The 27619-nt window shown below is 39.4% G+C and overlaps 1 protein-coding gene across 2 annotated transcripts in view; it reads left to right on the forward strand.

Moving 5' to 3' along the window:
* Positions 1 to 27619, forward strand: part of SPAG16 (sperm associated antigen 16) — a 711557-nt gene that overhangs the window by 16195 nt on the left and 667743 nt on the right. Inside the window, exons 4-8 of one of the 2 annotated variants that reach the window (XM_074968104.1) lie at positions 3962 to 4089; positions 12567 to 12704; positions 16951 to 17094; positions 22048 to 22165; positions 23838 to 23907. In XM_074968104.1, coding sequence (XP_074824205.1) covers positions 3962 to 4089; positions 12567 to 12704; positions 16951 to 17094; positions 22048 to 22165; positions 23838 to 23907 — 598 coding nt within the window. The remainder of the gene's footprint in view (positions 1 to 3961; positions 4090 to 12566; positions 12705 to 16950; positions 17095 to 22047; positions 22166 to 23837; positions 23908 to 27619) is intronic. The other variant, XM_074968105.1, reaches the window with a different exon arrangement.

The following is a 27619-nucleotide window of genomic DNA, read 5'->3' on the forward strand; positions in this document are numbered from 1 at the left end:
TTGGGAGTGGTGGTCATGGAATCCCCATCCCTAGGACAATGCATCTCATGCCTTCCGATCAATGGGGTCTCCTTCTGATCCCTTCCCTCCGACAACTCTTCCAAACCATTCTCTGCTGTAGTATCTGTGCAGAGAGCCTGAAAATAGTTTCTTACCTCTATCCGCAAAGCGGATACATGGGTTCTCCTCTTCCTTCTCTGGAGGTCACATGCTGCCAATTTTCTTCCCCGTTCTGCACTCTTTGCAGGCACAGCATGCTGAAGAATCACAGCAGGCACAAACAAGATTTCCACATGCTAAGAGCGGGTGGTGGTGAGGTGCCTCACCCTCCTAAGTAGCCTTTGGATGTGTCACAGTTGGGCATTTACTTGAACTGGGCCAAAAGAACAGCAGGAGCATAGAAAAGAGACCATTATATGACTGCAGACTTATTCTATAAAGCCATGGCGTTCTCACAATTAGAGTGTATCTGTCTGTGATACACCTCTAGTAAGTCAAAATACTACTATTCTGGAGTGTGTATTGACACTAAGCATATACTATTAATTATAGCCTGTTGCATATAATTGAGGACCTTGGTTCTTTAATTTAAATGGATAGTATTAATTGAATATAAAGATGCAGTTCATATCATATCAGATTTAGGAGAGGTTGTATGGGGATTTTCCTCCTATTTCTATCCAGGCTCTAGACCAGTGGTGGGCAACCTGCAGCCCGTCAGGGTAATCCGCTAGTGGGCCGTGAGACAGTTTGTTTACATTGACCATCCGCAGGCACGGCCACCCGCAGCTTCTAGTTGCTGCGGTTTGCTGTTCCCAGCCAATGAGAGCTGCAGAAAGCAGCATGCACTGGCTGCAGCTCCCATTGGCCAGGAATGCTGAACCACAACCACTGGCAGCTGTGGGCGGCCATGCCTGCGGATGGTCAATATAAACAAACTGTCTCACGGCTCACTAGCAGATTACCCTAACGGGCTGCAGGTTGCCCACCACTACTCTAGACTATTAATTGAAGTTCTAATTGCTAAAAGATTGGGAGGGACAGGTGCAGGTATGAGCATTACTTTACAGTGCCCGTGGAATAGAGCAATCTCAGTCTAAAATCCTGTCTGTTTCAAACTTCTCTCTGTCTCTGAAAATAGCCCAAATGGGCAGCTGTACTGCAATTTTGTTGTAAAACTCATAAAATATTCTACGGGATCCTTTGCATCACAATTATAATCTTGTGTGGTTACTTTATTTTAAAAAAAGATCATATACACCTTCTAAGGCTAAAATTTTCACTCCAAAGTGCAAATGGCAAAACTACATCTCTAGTTACTTGCCATGTACATATTTCTTTGTTTGTATCCAGAAAAGAGGCCATTTTGACATTCTACTTCATATCTATATGAATAACCTCTTCCCCCAAACAACAATGAAACTGCTTTTTAGTAATAACCTTCTGTGACCGGGTTCTTGGAATGGGCCACACTGAGAGTGCCACACTGCACTCTCCGTGTGCAGTGCACTGCACGAAATAGAGAAGGCAGTCACCAAAAACTGGTGGCTTATTCTATAACTATATTCATCTAGCCAGTAACAAAAGAGCTTCTGCAGTACCCCACTGATTAACTAGAAGCCAAACAGTTCCCTGTAGGCATTCCACTTAGACCTGTTTATCTGGATGGGAGCTAATGTGGTGAGGGGTTAATGAAAACCTAATTCACCATATGTGAGATTCTTACTAATCCCAGAGGATCAGACACATGCCTTCAGGTCAATATATATTTTAGATCTTACCCAAATATCACAATCGGGCAATCCTTAGTAAGCTACTAAAGATTTATTCATAAAAGAAGAGTTATAAATGGTTAATAGATCATATACATACAAATGATTGCAAAGTCCTTATGAGGTTTGTAGAAATGATGGAATAGATTGCTGGCTTATAAAGTCTCTCTGGTAACTTCCAAAAGATTAGAAGGTCTTCAGTCCATGGTTCAGGATGCTCCTTTTAGTTGCAAATCCCCAGACTGGAGATTTTGAGCAGGAAAGAGGCAAAATAGAGATCTCTCGGGGGTCTTTTATATCCTCTGTCACGTGCCTGGAAACTTACTGGGTGACTGGGCAACAAAATGGCAGATGAAATTCAATGTTGATAAATGCAAAGTAATGCACATTGGGAAAACAATCCCAGCTATACATATAAAATGATGGGGGTCTAAATTTGCTGTTAGCACTCAAGAAAGAGAGCTTGGAGTCATTGTGGATAGTTCTCTGAAACCATCTGCTCAATGTGCAGTAGGAGTCAAAAAAGCAAACAGAATGTTGGGAATAATTAGGAAAGGGTTAGATAATAAGACAGAAAATATCATATTGCCTCTATATAAATCCATGGTATGCCTACATCTTGAATACTGTGTGCAGATGTGGTCATCCCATCTCAAAAAAGATATATTGGAATTTGAAAAGGTTCAGAAAAGGGCAACAAAAATGCTTCCCTATGAGGAGCAATTAATAGCATGGGGAATATTCAGCTTGGAAAAGAGATGACTAAAGGGGGATATGATAGAGGTGTATAAAATCATGACTGGTGTGGAGAAAGTAAATAAGGAAATGTTATTTGCTACTTCTCGTAACACACGAACTAGGGGTCACCAAATGAAATTAATAGGCAGCAGGTTTAAAACAAACAAAGAAAGTATTTCTTCACACAATGCTCAGTCAACCTGTGGAACTCTTTGCCAGAGGCTGTTGTGAAGGCCAAGACTATAACGGGTCAAAAAAGAACTAGATAAATTCATGAAGGATAAGTCCATCAATGGCTATTAGCCAGGATGGGGAGGAATGGTGTCCCTAGCCTTGTTTGCCAGAAGCTGGGAATGGGTGACAGGGGATGGATCGCTTGATGAGTACTTGTTCTGTTCATTCCCTCTGAAGTATCTCGCATTGGCCACTGTCGGAGGACAGGATATGGGGCTAGATGGACCTTTGGTCTGACCCGGTGTGGTGGTGGTGGTGGTGATACTATCCCAAATAAAGCTGCTTGTGGAAAATTACTGGCCCAAGATGGAGTCCAGGGTCACCTGAGCATATCACATGTTCTTACATGGTTTGCTGAGTCACAGGGGTAGGTCATTGGCATCGTGCTGTCTGAGGCATCTGTAGGAAGACTTACTAGTAATGAGTTTCTTCAATGGCTCCTTGTGAGAGCTGAGTGTCTTTGATGGGCCATCAATACATAGCTTTCTAGCCTTGATGTAAATCCTTCTGGTGGATATCAATCATCAAGAATACAACACAACCAATAGTCATAACTTCAAATACAAACATGATATGTGGATTTAACCAGGATAATTATACGTGATTGTAACTTTTCCATTGATGCCTTACATGATACACAATTTCCATAAATCTTATATAAAGTGCAACAGTGATATAAATGGTCACCTTTCTTATACACAGCATCACACTTTCACGCAAATGGTCTAGATGTCTTGCATTGTTTTATTCCAATGACTGTTGGATGGAGGGGTGGCCCTGGGATTGGATTATAGGCTAGGACAGTGGTTCCCAAACTTGTTCCGCCGCTTGTGCAGGGAAAGCCCCTGGGGGAGCAGGCCAGTTTGTTTACCTGCTGCGTCCGCAGGTTCAGCTAATCGCGGCTCGCAGTGGCCGTGGTTTGCTGTTCCAGGCCAATGGGAGCTGCTGGAAGCGGCGCGAGCCAAGGGACATACTGATCACTGCTTCCAGCAGCTCCTGTTGGCCTGGAGCAGCGAACCGAAGCCACTGGGAGCCGCCATCGGCCGAACCTGTAGAAGCGGCAGGTAAACAAACAGGCCTGGCCCTCCAGGGGCTTTCCCCGCACAAGCGGTGGAACAAGTTTGGGACCCACTAGGCTAGGAAGTAATGGGTTCTTGTATCTTTTTCAGGGATTGCACAAATTTACAATAACAAATGCTAAACTTTTTTAATTTCAGGCTCAGCGATCTGTTCTGACTTCTAAGCATTCGGTGTCTGAAACACCTGAAGTTGTGGATGACTTTCTTTGCAATTTCCTGGTCAGAATGGGGATGGCTAGAACCCTTGACTGCTTCCAAACTGAATGGTAAAACTTTTAAAATGTCCATCTAACTGTGAGGACTCTGGAATAAATGTAGACAATCCAGCCTCTTTGTGCTTCAAAAGTCAAACTTTACTTGGAGAAACCTACTTTTCAAGAAAATAAGCTTAAGTTGAGAATGGAAACAATCATTTTAGGGCCAGATTTTTTAAAGGAGCTGAACCCCAGCAGGTCCCGTTTAGACACCTGCATGAAGTGACCACAAGTTCTCAGAACCCATAAACTTCCATTGTTCTCACTTTTCAAAATCTGGGCACTTTTTGAAAACCTAGCATACAGCAAGCATCAGAGGGGTAGCCGTGTTAGTCTGGATCTGTAAAAGCGGCATGCATGCATCCGACGAAGTGGGTATCAACCCACGAAAGCTTATGCTCCAATACGTCTGTTAGTCTATAAGGTGCCACAGGACTCCTAGCATATAGCAGTTTCCTTGTCTAAATGTTTGGAGCATGTTCTATTGAATAGTTACTTCATTTCTTGAGGAAGAATGAGCACAACTTTTATCATTTTAACTGGTTAGAAAATTGTGATGGCTACCCTTGTATGTTTTGTCTTTTTAGTTTAAGTCAAATACTGCTTAGAAGAGTGACCTTGTGATTACTTACCTCTGGTCTCTTCTCTGTATTTTTAAGTGGCTTGTAGAGATTTTTTTGTCCCACAATTTTCAAGCAGAGGAATTGTATAGGAGTTCCATGCACTGCTTTTAAAATACATATTCCAAGTCATATAATTTGTTTAGTGATTAACTGTCAGAATGACACAGCTTCTGTGCGGGGGAGAGAGCTATGTTATGGATCTCTAGGGACGACTCTGGTAGCAAGCTTCTAATGATACAGCTTCCGTTAGCCCATTTCAAACCCTCCAGGTAATTTGGGTGGGAGGTGGGGATCCCATCTACCTGAAATGTCTAAGTCTTGCTTTTAAGGCCAGGGAGAATTCTTTGGGGGTTTTTGTTTGGGTTTTTTAGGCTGATTGACAAGCTATTTTGGAATAATGCAATTTGAAAAAAAAAGTTGTCTTTTTCACATAATGAAAAACCTAACGTTTTAGAAACACATATTTAAGGCTTGAAACTTCTTGCTTGTTTTATTACTCCCTGAGTCACTGTGTCTAGTTCACTGGACCAAGCCCCAGCCACTTGTAAGACATTGGTGTTGCTGATACAGAGTTTCCAAAGGCAGGCATTGCCTGTGGAGCTTATGGTTTAGACACTGTATACAATGTCATTATTTTAAATACATTCATTCAGAAAGAGCACCATTCAGGAGCCTGTGTAACTCTTAGATGGTAAGCAGTTGATGATTAATATCAGATATGTAACTCCGATGGCAAAAGACAGCTAATACTAGACCGATATAAATGACAAATTTGTATAGAACTGAAACTTCGCAAGTGTCATATCCTGCTTGGATTCAATCCGTGGCAAAGCTCCCATTGACTCTCTAAACAGAAGAGGATCAGACCCTAGTTTATGGGCTTGATCGTTCAAACGTTTGCTCACATGAGTAGTTCTTCCTCACTCATGGACAATACCTTTAACTTCATTGATACTACTTGTATAAGTAAGGATTTTCAGGATCGAGTCCTAGGGAATTAAGACACTTCCTTAGTAATACATTTTTATGATACTAGCAAGTGGTTTTTAAACTGGTTTTAAATTGCTGATTTACACTGTTAATGAGGTGAGAGCAGATTAGTGTTATCAAGTTCTTCTTTGAACTGGTACCTTCCTCTTGCTAATGTACAGCTGATCCATGCTGTGATCAAGTCCTAATGGGATTTAAAATGAGAAAATAATGAGTTGAGAACTTCTCCCATTTACACCAAAAGAGCTTGACTAATTTATCAAATGATCCACTTAAATATAATAGTCTGCCTAAGATCTAATGCTGTATTAAATTAGACAAAATTATTAGTGTTTATATTGCAACTTGAGACAATAGAGTACTTTTAAAATATCTTTCTGTCTGGATATATAAAAATGTTTCGTGTTCATATTGATGTTTTATTTTAAAACGATAAATAAGTACTGTTTTTCTTCATTGTAATGAACGGTGCTGTATCATATTGTACATTATTTGTGCAAATCTCCATGTACACCGTAACATGTCTAGTCTAACGATACTCCTGGGAATTTAAAACCATGGTTGAAAATACTTACGGAATATTGCAAAATATCATAAACTTCTTGTATGTTCTGTAGTCTTCTGACTTCCCCAGATTTTTTGTATTGCCTTTTTACTTACTGATGGTATTGGATTGACAGCTCTGGAGAATGAAGCACAAGGACAGATCTTTGCATCCATTGATATGGGCTGTACAGTCCCAAAGAGCTTATTGATAGCTACCGATTAGTTCTCATCTAGCTTTGACTACCTGTGGTCAGAAAACTCATAACTGGCAATCATTGATATTTATTTATTTTTAAAGCACTCCTCAGTTTACAAAGAGTCGGTTGTGTTTCCACCTTTGGGTGAAAGATGGGCTGTCTCCAAGTACTTTGCGGGACAGGTAAATAATTTGCTAATCTACCTTTACTTAGTATGGACAAAAGCATAGACTGGTTTGTGTGGCCATGCCAGACTGTAGGGGTGGCGTGCAGAGCATGCCCTCTCTTTTGTATAGGCTACAGGTATTATGGGATAGCAGTGTGAGTGGAAAGTAGACTCTGTAAGGTTGCAATATCCTCTTTTGTGCAGTTGTACCAGCACACTGGGGGAAAATTCGCTACACTGAGTATCGACCTAGTGCAGCATCATTCCTTCCTGGAGCAGCAGAGAAACCTGGAGGCAGATTATGATTGAGTCACAATCCCCCACCCAGGCTATTCAAGGGGCAGTGCAACAATGTGTTGCCCTTTATGCTGGCCAGACTATACGTTAAAAATCTAGCCCTATTGAAGGACAAAGATTTGCTTGCTTCGTTGGAGGGCATTCAGAGGGGAACCCATTCTGATCTTTAAGGCCATGTCTTTTATCTATATATTTGTGTTTGTAACCCTATGCATTTGTAGAGCGCTTATAACTTTAATGTCAGAGTGCACTTTACATATATTAAATCAGAAGTAAACAAAATCTTTCTCTAGTAGTGAGTATATAGTTGTCAGTACATATTACATTTTCACTGTATTGTAAATATAAACTCATGCTACTGAGTGTTTAATGTAAGGCTGCTAAGGTACACTGCAGTTAATGGATATATAAGTCTTTATACAGCTGTACTGAAGCTCTGTGTGTAAGAAACAGGCACAGCATGGCACTGCAAGTCTCCACTAATTTGCCTTCATGATAGGTTGGAGTGGCTACTCTGAGGATAAAGAGGTAATTAAACTTCTATGCTCTGTTCTTTCTTGGCCTTGCTGCTGAGATTTCCAATAAGAATGGTAGTGACACAGCATGTCATCTTAAATATTCAAAGTGTTGAACATTTTATCTGATATCCAAAGATAAAGTATCATGCTAATCAATCAATCCCCACATCCATTAGCTTACAACTGCAGAATCATCACACCACCCAGTTCCTTCAAAACATTTGTGGGGACCTGAATCTATTTATGGCTTGTATTGCAAGCATATTGAATTTCATGATTTCAGGGTAGACACCAGTGGGCTTTAAATCATAACCTCACAGTTGGTGGTCTCTCTTCTTGAGAATCTCATGTCATAGGTACTTGGGTTATTTCGAGTTAAACTGTGGTGAAGAGCTTGAAGAATGCCCACCTGTACTATGTACGTTTGGCTCTAACCATACTTTAATTTGTTTCACAATTCCTTTCAAAATTTTAAAAGAAAAGAGCGAGAACGATCTAGCTATAAATATTCTATGAATTTTCACCAGCCAAATTTAACATAGTAAGACCTAACCACACTTTCTGCTTTGGCAGCATGCTTTTCCCCTTTTCACTGAAAAAGTAATGAGACATGGGTTTTTAATGGTTGTCTTGGAGAAGAGCATGTTAATTTTAATGAAATACAATTCATTCTGAAAAATCTCTTTCAGGGTTCTTAGCTCTGCTAGAAGCTAACTTCATCAATTATCCATGTCCTATGTATCTTCATATAGAAAGTTGATGGCTTTCATGCTAGGGCATTCTGTTGAGAAATTTGTCTGACAAAAGGAGTATATATAAATTGAATCTCCAACTGGTGATATTGATGATTTTACCCCATGACATTCATAGGTTTCTAGCTAGTGTAGCCAGCAGTTATGCAATGATCTGAGATATATATAGGATTTCTTTATTTTTTTTTTTTTATCAACTCTATCCCGAACACACAGCCTTGGAGAGCAGTACAGAAGAGTAAAGATTCTCCTCCTTTGTCCAGTGGCGGTGGTGGTGCTGTACAGATTGCAGTTCTAGGTGCAGAGGGGGAAGGGCACCTAATACTTTCCCATCATGATCAAGAGGGCAAAAAAGGGAGAGGCCATGGCTGTACTTCTCGCACCATGTACCTGCCGGCAAATCTAACTGGGCATCAAAGGGTATCATGGTACACTTTGACTTGGGGGGCAACTCATGTGAAGGGCTTGCCGCGCTGGGCCCGGATTTAATAATGGCTGTTCATAGTGTGCCCTACTCATACGCTTAACTTAGATGGGATAAATTCATTAATACTTTTCCAGCTATTAGATTAAACAAGGTCTATACTTTGGTGGTATGCAGCTTAGTTTCATTTGAGATTTTGAGTTTGTTTGAATATGAAACATGAAGTTGTGAAACGCAAAGAATGGACTTGTGTCTAAGGTGCTGGACTGGGGCTCAGGAGATCTGGTATTAATTCATGGTTTTGCCAGGCCCTTCCTTTGTGACTTAGACCTACAATTTAAAAAGCTACCATTAATTTTGGGTGCCCATCCTGAGACATCCAGGGTCTGAATTTTTCAGATGCACTGATCAGCCATGACTCCAGATCAGCCATGACTCTTGAAAACGAGGCCATTAGACCATAATCTCTGTATACATTGCTCTTCCCTTGTTTAAAGGACATAATGTTCCTTGAAATCCAATCAGAGTTCTGATTAAAAATGAAAGTACAGTGTGGTCCTGATTGATTTTTGGGTGGGAATTTTCAATAGCGTGTAAATGTCTTAAGAACACAAGTTCTATTAAATCACTTAGATACATTTGAAAATATCACTCTTGTTGGAGAATGTTGAGAATGAATATATATATATTAGTGTCATAGATAATTTAGATGCAACCAAGATAATGAGACCAATTTTAATTGTTCTCTTCCTCTACCTCTACTCAAATTGAAAAAGGGAGCTCTAAGATTCATTTTTATCTCACCAGAAAGCAGGGAAAAATTAACCCTAACTAATTTGGGTTTCTTAGAATGATTTCTAAATATTTCAGGTCTTCCTCAAGCCATGAGAATGAAAAGTTAATACAACTAGATAGAAAGTGCATAGAGGAAAAAGACCAGTGAGTGGAGTAATCTGATATTACACTGCTTATTAATTGAAGGAAGAGAAAGAGGTTCATATTAAACATTCTTTCCTTTGGTACTCTGACTCCCTTCCCCACTGGATTAGAAAGCTACTCTGTGTGGTTACTGCCAAGATTTCTAGTGCTAAATGAAAAAATAATGAGGAAAAGGGGAAGCATTGCCTTGTGCTGCATGGCAAACTTAAAAGACCAGGACAAAATGGAGGTTTGAGAGTTAAAATAAGCTGTTTAGTGCCATCTTAAAGTTCTTCCTGAAACATGGTTTTCACAATATAAAATGCAAGTATTAACAAACTAGATTATCCAATGTTTTATTAGCATCAAATGACAAAGCCATACATGGTCTGAGATTGCTTTTGGCAAAAAGAGCCCTTGATTTTAATGAGAGCTTTACTTAAACAATGAAATGATATGGTCATAGTTCCTTTGTAGGATGACTTGGGCAGTGTGGTTAGCCTACCTGATATCAAAAGCTTATTTTGGATATGAAAACTAAAAGTGATGCTAGTGTTTAATTTAGCTTTGGTTAAATACTATTGAATATTTTCAAAGATAACACAAATCCATCACTTTTCTGATGGTAAAAAGATGCATGAGTGACCGTCTCATTCCTAGCTATGAATGGCAGTGCCTACTCCTCTGAGGAACCGTGGGTAACCCAGAAGTCACAGATAAGCAATTGACCTAGGCAGAGCACATACACATGGAAACAATAATTTCTAACATTCACCTTCATCCTTTGAAACTTTCCAATGGGAGTAAACAGCCATATTTTTTTTCAATTGCTGAGATAGCTGATCTAGGTGGTTTACACCCCTTGTAGGATGGTCTACAGAACTTCTAGCTTTCTCAAATGTGTTTTATTGATCTGAAAACCATAGCAATGTTGCAATTATTCATTTGAAGCCTGCTGTTTGGGTCCAGTTCAGGAGCTAGTGTACAGTATATCCTTCCTAGTTTTAATTTCTGCTGCTGTTGCCAGGCATACTAATTGCATAAAACAGATTCATAAAAAGTATATTTGCCTTTTTGGTCCGGCAAAACATGCTGATATGATTTCCACTAGCAAGTTCAGCCCCAACACATCTTTCTATGGCAATCAGGTTTGGTAGACCCAAGGATTCTAGGATAGATCCTCAACTGGTGTAAATTGATACAGCTCCATTGAGCTGATGCTGAGCTGTTGTAATTTGGCACAGCTCCTTGGAGCATAGTTTCACTGACCTCAAAAGAACTATGGCAACTTACACCAGCTGAGGATCTGCTCCGCTGTCCCTGAGAATGGAGCCAGATTACCCATTCAGAGCCAAGAAAGCAATGTACTGTACCTCTGTGCACTAGGGAGGAGTCTTTGTGGCTGTGGAACCTAGGAAACTTCTTTACAACCTCTACTGGTACAGAGGCACCTTGGGTTAACTGGGGCCCATAGGATCTTGAGTTTGTATATGGATGTGTTTTTTTAAAAGTCTTGGCAAATCTTGAAGTTCATACTCACTCCTAGCTCAACTAGAACTCTGACAGAAGCAAACACATAGGAAATACTGTTCTCGTGGATAGCATCATCTATCTTTTCATAGTGTCAGCAAGCCAAAGTGGAATTTGCCCTTCTGCTGGGTGATTCTATATTTCCAGTAACAACACATCCATGAGCTGAATTGCTCTAAAGAGTTTGAGGCTTAGATTGGGTAAAGTCATAGACACTGTTGCAAGAATGACTGAGAGGCTGCATGAGTACTATGGAAATGTACGTGGCTATCTAAGAAGCACTGTTCACTGCCCAAGGTATGGCTCAGTCTGCAATTGTGGAGCACGGAACAGGCTATAGAGTTCTACATCACAGAAGCTCGTAGGCTCAAGATTTGGCCTGCTAATAACAAAAATGTATAAATATCACATTGAGCAACGGGAAATGTGTTTTGTGATTAGCTGATTCCAAAATAATGAAGGAGAAAAATGTAATACTGATATGAAAGAGTGCTATTAGTAAAATGAAGGACAAGATGTTTTATGGGGACACTTTTCCAGGTAAACTATGAGTTCCATGCTTGGGACAATTGATAGGGTCATTCATCCACATGTTCCATAGCTTTGTTTGAGTCATAGAGGCCTTCAGAAAAACAAGCGTGTGTTAAAAGAAAAGGAGTACTTGTGGCACCTTAGAGACTAACCAATTTATTTGAGCATAAGCTTTCGTGAGCTACAGCTCACTTCATCGGATGCATACTGTGGAAAGTGTAGAAGATCTTTTATGCACACAAAGCATGAAAAAATACCTCCCCCCACCCCACTCTCCTGCTGGCAATAGCTTATCTAAAGTGATCACTATCCTTACAATGTGTGTGATAATCAAGGTGGGCCATTTCCAGCACAAATCCAGGGTTTAACAAGAACGTCTGAGGGGGGGTGGGGGGGGTTAGGAAAAAACAAGGGGAAATATGCTTTGTGTGTATAAAAGATTTTCTACACTTTCCACAGTATGCATCCGATGAAGTGAGCTGTAGCTCACGAAAGCTTATGCTCAAATAAATTGGTTAGTCTCTAAGGTGCCACAAGTACTCCTTTTCTTTTTGCGAATACAGACTAACACGGCTGTTACTCTGAAGCATGTGTTAGAGACTACATGACCTAAAAGGACTGTGTGTATCTTTGGAAACTGCTACTTTTAAAGGGGTACAATTTGAGGTGAATATTTTTTCTTTACGTTTTCTTTTGAAAGCATAGACCAGAAGAAAGGAAGGAAAAGAACAACTGTTGAGGTTAAGGCAGTATGCCACAAATAAGATGTGTTTTAAATGTTATGAAAAAATGCTAAAATGAAGGGGACCAAAATAGGGCATAACATAGAGTGGTAATATCACTAAGTCTGAGTATAAATGAGAATTTTTGAACAAGGCTGCTTTGTGTGTTTAGTGATTATAGTTAACGTAAACATGAACATGGGAAGGAAAACACTGGCGGGGGGGGGGAATAAAGGAACGTAAAGTAAAACATCTATCCATTTATATTATTCTAGGTATGAACTGATGCAGAAAGGTGCAATTGAATGTAAAGATATTGGATTTGTCCCAGATATGTACACCTACAATCAGCATTTGGAGATGGAGAACAGAAGATTAAAGAAGGAATTGGAAAACTATAAACTGGCTGCCAGGTATGTTAGTTTTAAAGGCATGCTGCTGCCTTCTTTTTTAAACAGCAAATGCTCCAGAGAAAATAAAATCAAACTCTTAATGGAATTAATAATTTCTATTTTCTCTGTGCCTCTGCACATTCTCACTTATGGATGAGGCGCTGAATGAAATTGCCAGATATCTCTCAGCTCTGTCTAGAGAGCTGAGTCTGAATTTCTTTTGTGTCAGTTTGTTTGGCTTTAGTTGATAATATTTTAAAATCCAATAGTCTCAACAAAATACTCCACAGGATTATGAAAATGTCATATGTAGGGATAGATGAAAAATTACCATATAATGCTATGCATCAAAATGCGACAAACTGTCATATTGCAACAAGTTGGTATGTAAAGGAGAAGAATAATTCCTTATTAAACACCTGATCCTGTAGTCCTTTCAAATGTTACACTTCTATTGTTTTTAGGTTTTGTTTAGTAGGTATGTGTGTAAATATATATGTTTACATTTATTGACTGTATCTGTGCATATGGATCCATAGTAGCTGATTTTACAAGATACTCAGTAATTTACATTCAGACTGTATAATGGAGAGATGCAGCAGTGAGCTACACTGCAGTCTTTTTTTGCTAACTCTTTTCTGCATTTGTGTTCAATGTTGATTTGCACTGACATCTAATGGGCTTTATTGGGAGATGAACTGTGAGTAAAACCATCCCTTTATTCTTCTGTGCAGCCTCCCTGAACCTTGGGGGGGGGGGGAGAGAGAGAGAGAGAGAGAAGGGAGGACCAGGCAACCAGCTACTCCCGTTTAAGTAGGTAGGGGAGGAATGACAAGCTGCAGTCAAAAAAAGAAAAGCAAAACCTTAGCCCTCTGAAATTTTTGTCCATTTGATGGTATCTTCTACAGAGAAAAATCTTTAGAAGAGAGCATGCTCCTCATTTGCACAGTATAATAATGAACTTCTGACTCATCAGGGTAGATCTTCAGCTGGTATAAATTGTCAGGTCCATTGACTGCAGTGGATTACTGACACTGTACACCAGCTGAGGCTCTATCCCTTACATCCCAAGTCCCAGTGCTGAGTGAAATATACTATACCATATATTTCACTTGGAAGATTTCTATGATCAGCCTTTTTTCCCATTGGTGATACAAAACTTTATTTTTCAATGCTTCCAGCTGAACATACTGGGGGAGTGCTGATTAGACGATAATACTCATTATACTCAGTGTATGAGACAGAAAGTTTTCATGGTGAGATGCATCGCTGTGAAATGTATTTGAAAATAGCTTCTAATTAAATTAGTTGCTTCTGAGCTTGCTGCTGTTGACAGTCCTCTTGCTGAAAAGGGACATTAGTTGTGACACCACCATTATGGGGGCCCAGTGTAAGAGACTGCAAACCAATTTCCTCCTGCTTTAATGTTTAACTATCATAGGAAGAGTGTTAGTGTCTAAAACTAAATGTAATTTTGTTGTTTTAATACAGTATGAAAATGATTGTACGGCAACTGTAGACACACTTATTAGATTCCTACCTGTTACTCAGACACATTTCACCATGGATTTTCAACATTTAAAAAGAAACTCTTGATCAGTTTCAATTCCTGTGCACAATAAATAATACATTTTTAGTAGGCTGTCCAAAGTCTGAAAGCCTCTATCTGCCTACTGAAATAACTAGGGAAAACATTAAAAGAAATACAGCACGTGTGCAGAAATGCCCCTTCCACTCCAACAATACCTCCGCAAACATTAATTACCATGCAAAAACTTTGTTAAATTGAAATTTAGGCTTATTAATAATTTTAGGGAATTTTTTTTTAAAAATGAAGTGTTCTAGTTCTAAAAATTAAACATTTGAAAGTCATGGAAATCAAACTTAAAATTGCGTTTATTTTGAAGACTGTAGAAATGTAGAGAGGAAAAAACCCAAACTATCTTCATTCTCCTTCTATCCCTTGTATTTTCCGGACACAATCCTAGGCTTGTATAAATGAGTATAGTTCCATTGAAGTCAAGTTCTGATTGGTTGGCAAGGCAGTTGCTTTGTCTTCTGCTGTAACACTTCTTTTGCTATAGCAAGGATATTGTCTCTAGCTGTATAGTGGACGAATAAGGAAATGTTGAAAACATGAACTCTGAAACAATGTATTTGAATACATTGATTTATTTGTTGATTTAAATCCATCTATTTAACTAACATATACATGGAGGGTTTGATCTCAGCTAGGGTAAAGCAGCATAATTCCATTGTTCTCAGTGATGATTTACCCTTGCTGAAGATATGACCACCTTTGTATATTAGTTACTTTTCAATCAAGTCGTATATCGTGGTTTCGAAGCCAGTTGGAATATTAAATCTTGGTTATCCTGGTGATGTGAGATGCCTCAAATCTCTTTAGACTTTGACCTTTGATTTCAGAGGAACCTCCAGTCTTATAATCCTGTGTTTACCTGCAGCTGTAGATATTTTAAACCATTTCCCCTACTGTTGAAACAGAGGCTATGGACTGTGTGTGTGCATATCTCTAACGGTAATCAGATTTAATGTGCCCTTCACCACAGAGAACCCCAACCACTATGTATTGCAAAGAGTTATAAAATTTCTAGCGCCTCATGTGGTGGGAATGTATTCGGTAGCTGTGATGATTGCTGGATGTGTAGATCTTTGATCTGTATATGCATTGTAGTAATAATAATAGTAATACTTACCAGTGAATACCAGAGCTTTAAATCTGATGATGTTTACATGGTTTACAAACGTCAGTTAAACTAGCCTTATGGCGTCCATGTGAGGAAATCTATTCTATTCTTATTTTACAGATCGGAATCTAATCTACTTGTGGCACAAGAGATTAGGGTCCTGACTTTCAAAACTGTGCATACAGTTTTATACCCTGTTTGCAGCTGAAGTCAGACTGTCAAAGGATAAAACCGTCCTCAGAATTGATGATCATTTAAAAAAGAGAACCCTTGCTTGACTTTCTTCCCACTGCACCAAAAGCCCATACACATTTGCTTGCCTTTGCCACAGAGAAAAACACCTTTTTTGTTGTTTTATTATGTGCAGCACTTCATACAATGATATGTGCTGCATACAGTGTGTGGGTAAAGGGAAGACGTTGGTGTAAGTGAGAATGCGTGGTTTCTGAAAGGTTCCTCTTTATATTACAGATGGCTCAAAGTTTGACAATCCCAGCCTAGTTCTACAAATGGCCCTGCTTTTTTTTCTCTAATTCTGTTTAGCTAACTGCTTGTGAAGGGAGCAAGACTGACAGCCCTTACACTAAAATCTCTGACATACGTACCCACCAAAAGGGATAGAATTGGCAATGCCACAGAGAGAGTGGGATCTGAATCACCTATCTACTTTGACCTGGAAGGATCGTTTTCACAAAAATGGTCTTTGACAGCTAAGTCTTCAGTCTCTTATCTGAGTAGCATTGTGATGGTGTTCTTTTTTGAGCAGACACAGTTCAGGAGAAAGTAGACTGAGGCCACCAATTTTTTCTCCTCATTTCAGTCACTACCAGTCTGGGACGGATTTGAATCCGTGATTTAGGGTTTCTCTACACTGCCCTGTGATTAGGACTACAGGGATGTGAATAGCAGTGGGTACCAAAGTGCTGCACTGTAACCACACCTGCAGGATCCACAAGGGGAAACTAAAAGGTTTCTACTTAACGTATTCCTCTTCAAACAGGACTACAGTAATGTGAACTAGGAACCTCCTAGTTTGCCCCTGCGGCATCCACATAGAGGAGTTACAATGTAGCACACACTGCTATTCACACAACTGTAGTCTCAACTACTGGACAATGTAGACATAGACTTAGAGTTAAAAATTCTGTATTCCATTATCCATCTCTTAAATCAGTCTCCCAAGTTCCTGTCTTCAAGAGATTGAATTACAAGTTTCACATTTCAGAGTAGCAGCTGTGTTAGTCTGTATCCGCAAAAAGAACAGGAGTACTTGTGGCACCTTAGAGACTAACAAATTTATTTGAGCATAAGCTTTCATGGGCTAAAACCCACTTCATCGGATGCATGCAGTGGAAAATACAGTAGGAAGATAAATATAATGTACACAGAGAACATGCAACAATGGGTGTTGTTATACACACTATAACGAGTGATCAGTTAAGGTGAACTATTACCAAGCCTAATTTAATGGTGTCCAGTTTGCAAATTAATTCCAATTCAGCAGTCTCTCATTGGAGTCCGTTTTTGAAGTTTTGTTGTTGTAATATTGCGACTTTTAGGTCTGTAATAGAGTTTCACATTGTGGTTTCATGCAGCAAAGCTAAGGAGGCTCTGCAAAAAATACAGAAAGAACGTGATTTCCATCGAATGCACCATAAGCGAGTGGCCCAGGAAAAAAACAGGCTCATTAGTGATATTAAAAGGTAAGCAAACTGATCTTTTTTTACTGTTGTTTAACAGAAAGCTAAGTGAGTTTGAGTTGTTACTTGGCAACGTTATGTCATGGCTGAATTTTAAATTGTTAGACCAAAGCAGTTCTGGTAATTGGCAGTTCTGCCCAGCCTTGAAAGCAGAGAAATGATAACCTAGGCCTCTAAAATTCAAATGTCTGCAGCGTTTCATAAATTGGAGGAAACTTCCTGGGATGCAGAGAAAGGAGACATACATACATAGACTTATTTTTGGTACATAAAGCATGTAACGTTCCTTGACTGTCAATTCCTTTTTTTTCATGGTGATTGAACAAGCTCACTTATTTGTTTCAACTTGAGTTAGATACAACTAAATCAATCTTCTTTTTTTAAATGTCTTTAGTTCTTGTTCTTGACAGTTGTTGACTATGAGTTGAGCTAATCTGTAGAATGTCATGATGTACTTCTTTTTGTTTCTTTTGGGCATTTTTGCTGTATTAATGTATACAAAAAACTGCATAGTTGTAACTTTTATCATCTCTGCTTTCCATGTTGCCTTCCTTCCTTTGAAAGAAAGGACTTCATTTTGACTAGCTTTTTTTTTTTTTTTAAAGCTACATTTGTATTTTAGAGAAGGATCAGTAGGCCCTCTTGATAGGCAGAATGAAGGAGAAGGATTGGAAATATATAAAAGCAAATAGTACTTTGCACCTAAACAGCATCTTTCATGTGAACAGCTCAAAAAGGCAGGTGATATTTATGGTAGTCTGGAGTGCTATCTGATCAGTGAGGGGCTGGGTCACCACTGAAAATTTAGGCGCCTCACTGTACTTTGCTGTTGTAGCTTCCAACTTGGTCCAGCAACTCTTAGCTTGTCAGCAGCACAGCAGCCACCCTTTGGCTTCCAGCAGCTTTGGCTACTACTTGCAGGGTGACCCCCAACACACACTCCTGGTCCTGAATTTCCCCCCGGAACATGTGTTCTGTACTGTCCAGCTCTCTCCAGGACAATTCAAATATTTTAGATCCATTGGCCCTGTAAGGAAACAATATACAACAATTTGCTACTTTAGTTGGAGTTACCCAAATAATTCACAACACTAGATTGGTTTTGATTAAAGAATAAAACAAATTTATGTAACTACAAAGAGAGGTATTTAAGTGAGTACAATTACAAGGCATTAAAGTCGGAATTGGTGACGAGCAATTAAGAGAAAATGCTTTCTTAACTAAATTTAACAAACCAGACTTGGTGCAAGGTAAAATTCTTGCTACATTCTCTCAGCAACAGGGCTGACCAAATTGCAGGGCAGGATCTTTTCCAAAGTCAAATGGCTGCTTCCTTCGTCATCTTAGGTGAAGAAGAAATAGAGATAGATAGGGAGGGAAGCTTTGGGGTGTTCTTGCCCCTCACTTTTTATAGTCAATTCCCCCTGTGAAATGCATTTTCCTGCAGGTTACCCCTAGATAAAATTCCTTCATGCTGTAAGGATGGAGACTAGGAGTCTCATGGTGAAAAAGGATCCATGCTGTTGTTTAAGTGTAGATCGATGTGTTACTGACACCTTTCTTTGCCAAAAAGTGGCCACTTAGCAGGTGATTGCCCATCAACTTTGACATCTGACTAGAGGCACCAGCTTTGGGTTTTTTTTTTCCTTTAAGAAACAGGTTTATCCACTCCCCAGATTTGTCTGGTAACCACATTTGTCATAATTTCAGATTATGTTAATAACTTTACATATAATGTTGCTACATACATTTCACCATGATATTATTGACAAGTGAGTTATTAGTTTTCAAATGATACCTCACAAGGCATATTTTCTACAAGTATCATTGCAGTAGTGTGCAGGGAGTGAATACAGGCGAGTATTTTGGTCACAATATTATCCCCATTTTACATATGCAGAAGCTGAGGCACAGAATGGTTGAGTGAGTAATTCAAGGCCAAACAATGTGTCAGTGGCAGATTTGGAAATTTCGCACTGGTCTTTTGGCTCATAGCCCTATGCTCTAACCGATAGACAACAAAATATCCGATAAAGCAGGAAGATGTTTTTAAAAGTAGCTTTAAGATACGAGTGGGAAACAAATACTTTGGTGGAGCTTCAATATTGTCAAAGAATTTGTTGAAGAGATCTGTGAGCATCACATTACATACCTTCTTGCAGGTGCTGTATTACAGCTGACAAAGTAACTAAGTTTGTCCCATCGAGTTCTGTGTGAAGTGCCTTGGAGTGATCTATGATACCTTACCACTGTGTGGATAAAGTTCATGGGTTGAAGTCTCGGCCCTAGATTTTTTTTTAATTTATTTTATCATTATTACCATATATGAACTTTCCACAGAAGTATTTAATCCTATTCATTACCTGTATTTATTACCTTCAAAAGACCCATTAGTGTTTGGTCAATCTCTTATCATTTTCTGTGCGTTAATTCTGTTCAAAGTCTAAACGAATGGTAACTATATATTATAAAACCTACTTGATGTTGATGTAAGGCTGTCTGTCACTGTATCCATTCAAAGGATTTCTAATACTTTACTCCTCCATGCCTCTAATGCTGGCGATCCATTATTTACCAAAAATGAGCATCTGGCTGCTAGTGGTAATTGTGTAGTTAATGTGTCCTTTTCAGAAGCAATAACCTCCTTTGGGCTGTGACCTAATAGAATAGGTTCTCTGGGTGGTCTAAATTTTAGTTACCTTGAAAATTTCTATGTACCACTTTCATCGCAGTCACTATCATTTTAAGGTATGTTTGCACTTATGGTGGCCTGTAGCATACTGATGCTGCATGCGCAGCTAGCGTGGGTATAAATAGCAATGTAGATGGTGAGACACTGCTTAGGTGATAGAGTGCCCTACCCACCTGAACCCTAGGATATATCCCCTACATGGCTCTCTACTTGCCCAAACAGTGCCTGCCATGTCTCCACTGCTATTTTTAGCAATGTCGTGTCCTGCTGCCTCCCACTTGCTGGAGCCTTTCTCTGCTGTAGTGAAAGACTCCAGCAGCAGGGAAAGGTTCCGGTCATGCCCCACTACTGGAGCCTCTCCATGCTTCCTCCCCCTTCTGGAGCCTTTCACTGCCGCATGTAGCTACACACTGCAGTGAGTAGGGATGCTGCCTGCCTTTCATTGCAGCATGTAGCTATGTGAACCCTACGCACCACCCCAAGTGTAAACAAAGTCATAGGTCATTCCCACCATATATAGAGAGAGGTCCCTAATTCCTCCACATCATCTTCTGCAGGATTTATGATTTCCTTTTTTGTATATTTTCCTTATTTTAAATGGAGGGAAGTACTATTGGTAAAGTATTTTGTAGTAATTTTCCTTAATGATTAAATAAATAGATGAGCTATTGGCTTTCCTCTGGATATTTTCCCATTGTTATAAAGTGATATCTATTTTTTAGATCAATTTTTCTACCAAGGTAGTCTTGTCTTCTAGATCAGTCAGTAACAAGTTGTTGTACCTTGGGAATCAGGCCCTTTGAGGTGGTCTTTTCATTAATTAGTCTTTCTATCCTTGTTAATAATCCCCTGAAACTTGAGCTTTCTACCTGGGATTTGAACTGCTTTAGGTGCAAATAAACCCAAACTATATGAATATGAATGTTATATGAATGTTCCCTATGAGTTCTTTAGTATTAATTTCCATAATTTCATCATTACATAATAGCTGCTGCTCCTGGGAATTTTGTGCTCCTCTGCCTTTGCTAGTATTACCTGCCATTCTTTGCTGTCCAAGGTTAGGTTACTGACCAATACATCTGTACCGCAAAACCAAAAAAAAGCAAAAAACGTGCCAGCAAATCTCAGAGCCCAGGTCCACTGACATGGGCTTGTTGGGCTCACGTTATGGGACTAAATATTTCAGTGTAAATATTTCCCCTTGGGTTGGAGCCCGGACTCTGAGACTCACCCACCCTGGATGGGTTTCAGAGTCCAGGGGCTAGCCCAAGTGGAAATGTCTACACTGCTATTTTTTAGGCTTGTAGTGTGAGTCCCAGGAGCCCAAGTCAGTTAACCAGGGCTCTGAGATCCACTGCTGCAGGGATCTGTTTTTGTTTTTGTTTTTTGTTTTTTTTGGGGGGGCGGGGGGGAGGCGTTACGTTGTAGATGATCACCAATCAACAGTGATAATTCTTTAGAATCTCTTCCTTGAGTGGATCAATTTTAAAACAAGCTTTGGGCCAAATCCTGGGAGTTGCAGATGTTAATTAAGTACCTCTCAACACCTTTCATGATTTTGGCTGACTCACATTTATATGCATTTTAACTTTACAGTCTATCTTACTGCAAGAAAACTCCCAGTTTTGTCTTTTTGCCAGCATTCTGGCAAAACACAATATACTTGAAGTTGTTATTGTTTGTGTATTGAGCTGAACAATTTCTCCTGAAAAATAAAGCATTCTCATACTTTGATTCATGAGTTGGTATGGGTGACTTAGCTTCTTGTTAATTTGATGAAGGGATCCAAATATAGTTTGTACTGTAATTAATGCTACAAAATTTTATATTGTAGCTGATTTCTCTAAATTAGTAGCTTACTTGGTTGTCAAATCCTATCTGCATTTTTCTTTCTCCTAATGAAATAACATCCATCTACAAGAAGGAAGCAAAGATTAATAAAGTTTAATGTATGTAACGAATTTAATGTATTTTGAAGATTAGGGGAGTTGCTGAAAACAAAACAAAACTGGATAGATTACTTCAAAAGGTTTTGGTGGCAGGATATACAGATCCTATTACTGAAAAACTGATATATACATATTTTTTTCCTTGGCACTCCAGCGGGGTGGTTGCGTGCTAAGTAACACTAGCTGTGTCCTGTGTTTTGACCTTTCTACATTTTATTCTTCTCTATAGTACATGAGGAAAAAGTTATTTAGGTGGAAATTGCTGATTTAACTCAGTCATCCTTTAAAATACATTTTGGCTTTTATTGTTCATAGGCTGAAGGCACATTATGCATCATATGAGCCAATGTTGAAGCAGTTGACTGAAAAATACCAGACTATACTGAGACAGAAAATGCTAACCAGCTTGGAGAGAGACAGAGCAGTCGGTCAGGTAAAAACATGGTCAACTACACTAGCAGAAACATAGGCAGCTGATTCATATTTTTTCTTTAAATAAGAGTAGGCTAGATTATTTCTGAGTTTCATGTGACTTATTTACAAATACTTTTGAAGTTTTTATAGGAATCTTGATGCTTTAGTTTAATGTACCCGGACAGAATATTAAAGTGATATCTGCCTTCAAGTGCCCTGCTGATGTTGTGTAGCTGAAGAGACAACATTTTATTAATGGTTTAAACTGGAAGTACTTACAATCAGCTCAGTATCAGTGAGACAAAATCACTAATACAGACTGGAATTTGTCCTCTCTACTAGGCCAACCTTAAGTTGAACAGGGCCTTTACTTGGGCGAAGGACTGTGTTAAATTATCAGCAGGAATGGGCGTACTAGAATCTTCTTTCAGCTTTCATATTTGTGAATGAAACATCAGGGGAACTATGACCTAGTCAGAGGACTTACACTGAAACTTTATCAAAGTACTATAATTTTGATGATCTATTAATCCTTAGAGTCCTGCAAATCTGTGGATATCTGCAGACGTTTGTGGATTGTGGATCAGATATGGATACAAGTATTTTATCCATGCAGGGCTCTCGTTATCCTTTATGGATACTGCACAGGAAACCATCCTTAAAGGTTATTGGCTGCCCCAATAGTTTTAATTAAATATTGTCAGTCAAAAAGGTTTAAAGAAAAGTGTGTCAATTTATCTCCAATAGTTTCAGGTACTTCAAAACATGCCTGTAGAGATGCAGTATCCATAAGCTTCTAAGATCTAAGCCTTCTAAGATCATTGCGAACCAAATAATTTAGCTCAGATCCTAGAGAATTACACAGTACATTTTTCTACTTGGGAATGATCTTAAAACTCCTGCTTCTTGAAGTAGTAGGTACAAGAGACAGACACCTTTGTCCTCCAAATGGAGAGAGAAAGATTGTGTTTTGCTCGTCCCTGGCCCTTTTAGTTTCATCTGATCTATAGATTGGTGTAGATGATGTCTTAACCCATCCCTGCGCTAAAGGGGCGAGAACAAATGTCTACATGAAGGAAAATGTCCTAGAGGAAAAGAAGGGTTACGGCCAATACATTGACACCCAGAGGAAGGGATCAATCATTTAAATGCATAATAAAAGATTTATCTTGCAAAATCATCCTCTGGTGCAATGAAAATGAAAGATCTTATACATGATCGGTCAGTTTACCACCTACTAGGCTACTAGAATGACAGGCATTCCTTAATTTACACCATATTGCGTGATCAGTTTTATTGTGACAATGCTATGGGCCATATTGTGTCATCAGGTTAACTTTTAATTCAATGAGAAATTATGATTACAAGTTCATGTCACAATATGGCCATAACATTGTCTATATTTGGTTGTTTTAATAAATATGCAAAATTCCCACCAGAAATTCTGGATAGATTATTTTATATCGTTGGATTAAATATTTTAAAAATGAGTTATATTCAAGCTATTTCTTGAAAAGGAATGGAGTGGGATGAGTAATTGAAAATATTTATATAGTTAAACAGAGATTGCAAGTTAGATAAATCAGTAATTGCACATGCTTATTTATTCATGACTGTTCTGTCTTCTGTACTGATAATTATAGGGTACAAAAGCAAAGTCCTCATAACTGTTCTTTATATTTACTCTTTAGGTTACAGGTTTACAAGCTACATTACAAAATTTAGAATCTGGGCGTGCCATTGAGATCCCTGTGACTGGAGGTAAAACATTCTGTTAAATGTGCACAGACTCTATGAGGAAGGCATCTAGTTTAATTCAGAACCTTATATAATACAAAGTTTGAAATACGGTGGAACCTTGATTTTACAAACACCGGTCTTGTGAACAACAAGTTATACAAACCATTTGTCCAGGTGGGGAAAAAGATAATCACATAATAAAAGGATGTCATTGAAGAACAAGTCAACATCCCTTCACATTCCAGTGCTTTCAAGGCATTGAAAATTTCCGTGCAGTGGTTTGAAGGACAAGAAGAAAGTGATACAATGCATCATACTGCAACTTATGCACGATACCAACTGTAATTTTAAGAAGCTCAGTTTAGTTTTTATGAACTCCTCAATCCCCAATTAGTTCATAAAATAGTGGTTCTACTGTCCTTGCATTTAAAATGTGTTGTTTTAGTGACAGCTACAAACTAAGGATTCAGTTTTGTAGTTTTATCACTGAATACTTATTCTCACATTTAGTTCCATTGAGGACAATGAAATTACACATATCAGTAAGGACTACTTTGCCTGAGTAAGCGTGGTGGGATCATGACCTAGAAACCTAATTTTGGATCTGATTCTGCTATCTGGTTCACTGTGTAGAACATAACCAGGAGAGCAGTCTCCTCCAACTCAGTGTAAGGTTGGCAGAATTTGATGTTTTGAGAGCTTTTAAAAATTCTGGTATTGTAGAGCTCAACAACTCATTCTAGCATATTGATCTTCGGCGGAGGTCTTTAATAACACAGGGTATATAATACCTTCTGGAATAACACCTATATCTGTATCTAAAAGAAGTACTTACCCTGTAATTTTGAAAAAAGGAAGAAATTAGTGTAAATATTCAGTGACCTTTTTTTTTGTAGCATCCTGTGAGAAAAATGTCCTTTTATGTGCTTTATATCCCAAGCTGTGCTTTTTAAAATTACTTCAGGGGAAACAAGGTCTGGAAAGAACTAATAGCCAAATCTTCAACTTTTTGGTTTTTCGAATTCCTATATTTGAGTGAAGAGGACAGCAAGTATTTCCCTAAACTATTGAGATGACTTTTATTTAACTCTTAATGCAGATATTACAGCAGTCATCATCTTCACTGCCATAAATCCCTTCCCTTTTGGTCATGGTTTGGTTTGTGACTCTTGATTTAAAGGATGCATATTTTCACATTTCAGTTTGTCTCAGTGACACTGAACACCCCTGTATCTACACCCTACACACCATTGTAATAATCTTTGTAAAAAAAATGCTGTGTGAGGTATCATTTGAAAATAATAACTTACTGGTCAATAATATTGTGGTGAAATGTATGTAGCAATATTATAAGTGAAGTTATGAATTTCCCTGTATAATACTAGCACACATTCAAAACCACGCAGCCCTTCCTTGGTAAAAGTTGTTAAACAGGTCTATTATAAACATAGGGGTGTGCATTTACCTCAATTGACATGTAAGTAGTAAACAGGATACTAAAGGCAGTGGGGGAAGAGAACAATTTGGATTTCAGCAAACACAAAGGTGGGGCAGAAAAGCTCCTGGAGCTTCCTTCACCATTAGACTCCATGTTGCCACCTTTACTGCTTGAATGAGCTTTACTTTGAAGGGTAACCCTCAGAAGAATCCACTTCAAAGGTTCACTGGACTATTAAAGAAAGGGGCAAAGAACCCCATGTTATCTCTTTCACCTAAGAAGACAAACACACCAGCATCTTTAGACCTCTTGGAGAGATCCTGACCAAGGTCATTCACTGTCTTGCTGGAAGACTGTGGGTGAGAGAGGCCATCTTGAACAAAGCCTTGAACCAGAATTTGCTAGATTACATTTTAGACTTTTTTAGATGCATGTTTTCACTTGCATTTGCTTGTAACCATTTCTAACTTTTATACTTGAATTTATTTAAAATCCTGTCTTTTGTTTTGTTTTATCTTTAATCTAAGCCAATCCAGTGTTGTGTTTAAATGGAACTGTTTGGTAATGCCTGTTAAAGTTGCAAACTGTTGACTTCTTACAGGGGCAACAGATCTTAATATCTGAACTGTCCCCTAAAGGCCTGGACAGTGCAGAACACATGTTTTGGGAAAATCTGGGACTGGGAGTGTGTTGGAGTCACCTTGCAAGTCATAACAAAGGTTGGTGGAAGCCAGAGTGTGACTGGTGCTTTTCTGACAGGCTGCTTGGGTCAGAGCTGCTGGGCTAGGGCTGCAGCTCTACACAGACACTCAGGGTGTGACTTGCATGCTGGTAGTCTGTTTGTGAGTGGCCCAGGTTAGGACCTAAACCAGAAAAGCATTGTGAGGCATCCAGGGTTACAGGGGAGGCGGTGACAACCCGTCACTGCTCAGGATTGCACCCCAGAATGACAGTTGCTTTCATCACATACGTTCATTTAGTGGTGGTGGGATGCCATTGCCAATATGAGGTGCTGCCATTTGGCCTCTCAACAGCACCCAGAGTTTCTACAAAATGCCTCTTTGTGGTAGTGGCTAATCTGAGAAGGCAGGGTATTTTTGTTTAGATGATTGGCTAATGAAGGTTGCTGTGCCTGAATACCTGTTAAGCCATATAGCAGTTACAATCCATCTATTCTTGGACCTGGGTCTTCTCAACAATCAAATCAATCAAGCAAAATCAAATCAATGCTTAACTCACAGAATTGTGTTCATAGGTTCCACACTGGACTCAGTGGAAGAAAGAGCCTTTCTGCTGGAGGACAGGTTTCTGAGGTTGAGGGAGGTTATTCTCAATGCCGAGGAGTGTCTGACTTGAAGAGTAATCTTATTTCCTTGCTCTCATGGTGGCCACTACCTATGTAACTCCTTTAGCCCAATGAGACCTGTGCAGCACTGGATGTCTCAGGTTTACCGTCCAAGTCCGGAACAATTTGCACTTGTGGGTCACCATACCTCCACACATTTTTCTTTCACTGGAGTGGTAATTAATGAGAACAAATGTCTTCAGAGGTGTCCAGTTTGATGCTCTGGCAGCATTGGTGATGTTAACTTCAGATGCGCCAAACAGTGGTAGGGGGGCACATCTGAATCATCAGGCGCTTCAAGGACATTGGTCTCATCAGGAAAAGATTCTGCAAATCAGTGTGTTGGAGTTGAGAGCCATTTGTTTAGCCCTCAATCATTCTCTTCTCACATGCATGGAAGGATGGTGTAAGTAGTAATGGACAATAGTACTTCAATGTTCTATGTCACCAAGCAGGGTGTGTGTGTTCACTTTCCTCCTCTTTTGTGCAGAAGCAATAAGGTTATGGGATTGGTGCGTCCTCCACTATGTGTTTCCAGTGACCCTGCATTTGCTGGGGGAGAGCAGTGTGACTGCAGACTGTCTCAGCAGAGACATGTCTCAGAAACATGAGTGGTCCTTGAAGGATTAATTGGTTTACCACATACTTGCCAGAAGGAGTCGACCAGACTTGGACCTGTTGGCAATAATGTGCAACAAGAAGTGTTGCCTCGTCTGCTCCAGAGCCAGCAGGGACAGCCAGTCTTTGTCAGATGCTTTTCTCCTGCAGTGGGGAAGGAGCCTGCAGTATGACTTTTATCCCCTTTCCATTGATCCAGAAAGTGGCAAGGACGGTACGTAAGGACATGGTGAGGATGATGATCATTGTCCCAGTCTGGTCACACCAACAATGGTATACTGTGTCCTCCGACTGTCTGGCAGAGTCTCTGTGTGTCTTCCTCTGTCACTAGA

The sequence above is a fragment of the Natator depressus genome, chromosome 11, assembly GCF_965152275.1.
Source record: "Natator depressus isolate rNatDep1 chromosome 11, rNatDep2.hap1, whole genome shotgun sequence".
Taxonomy (NCBI): Eukaryota; Metazoa; Chordata; order Testudines; family Cheloniidae; genus Natator; species Natator depressus.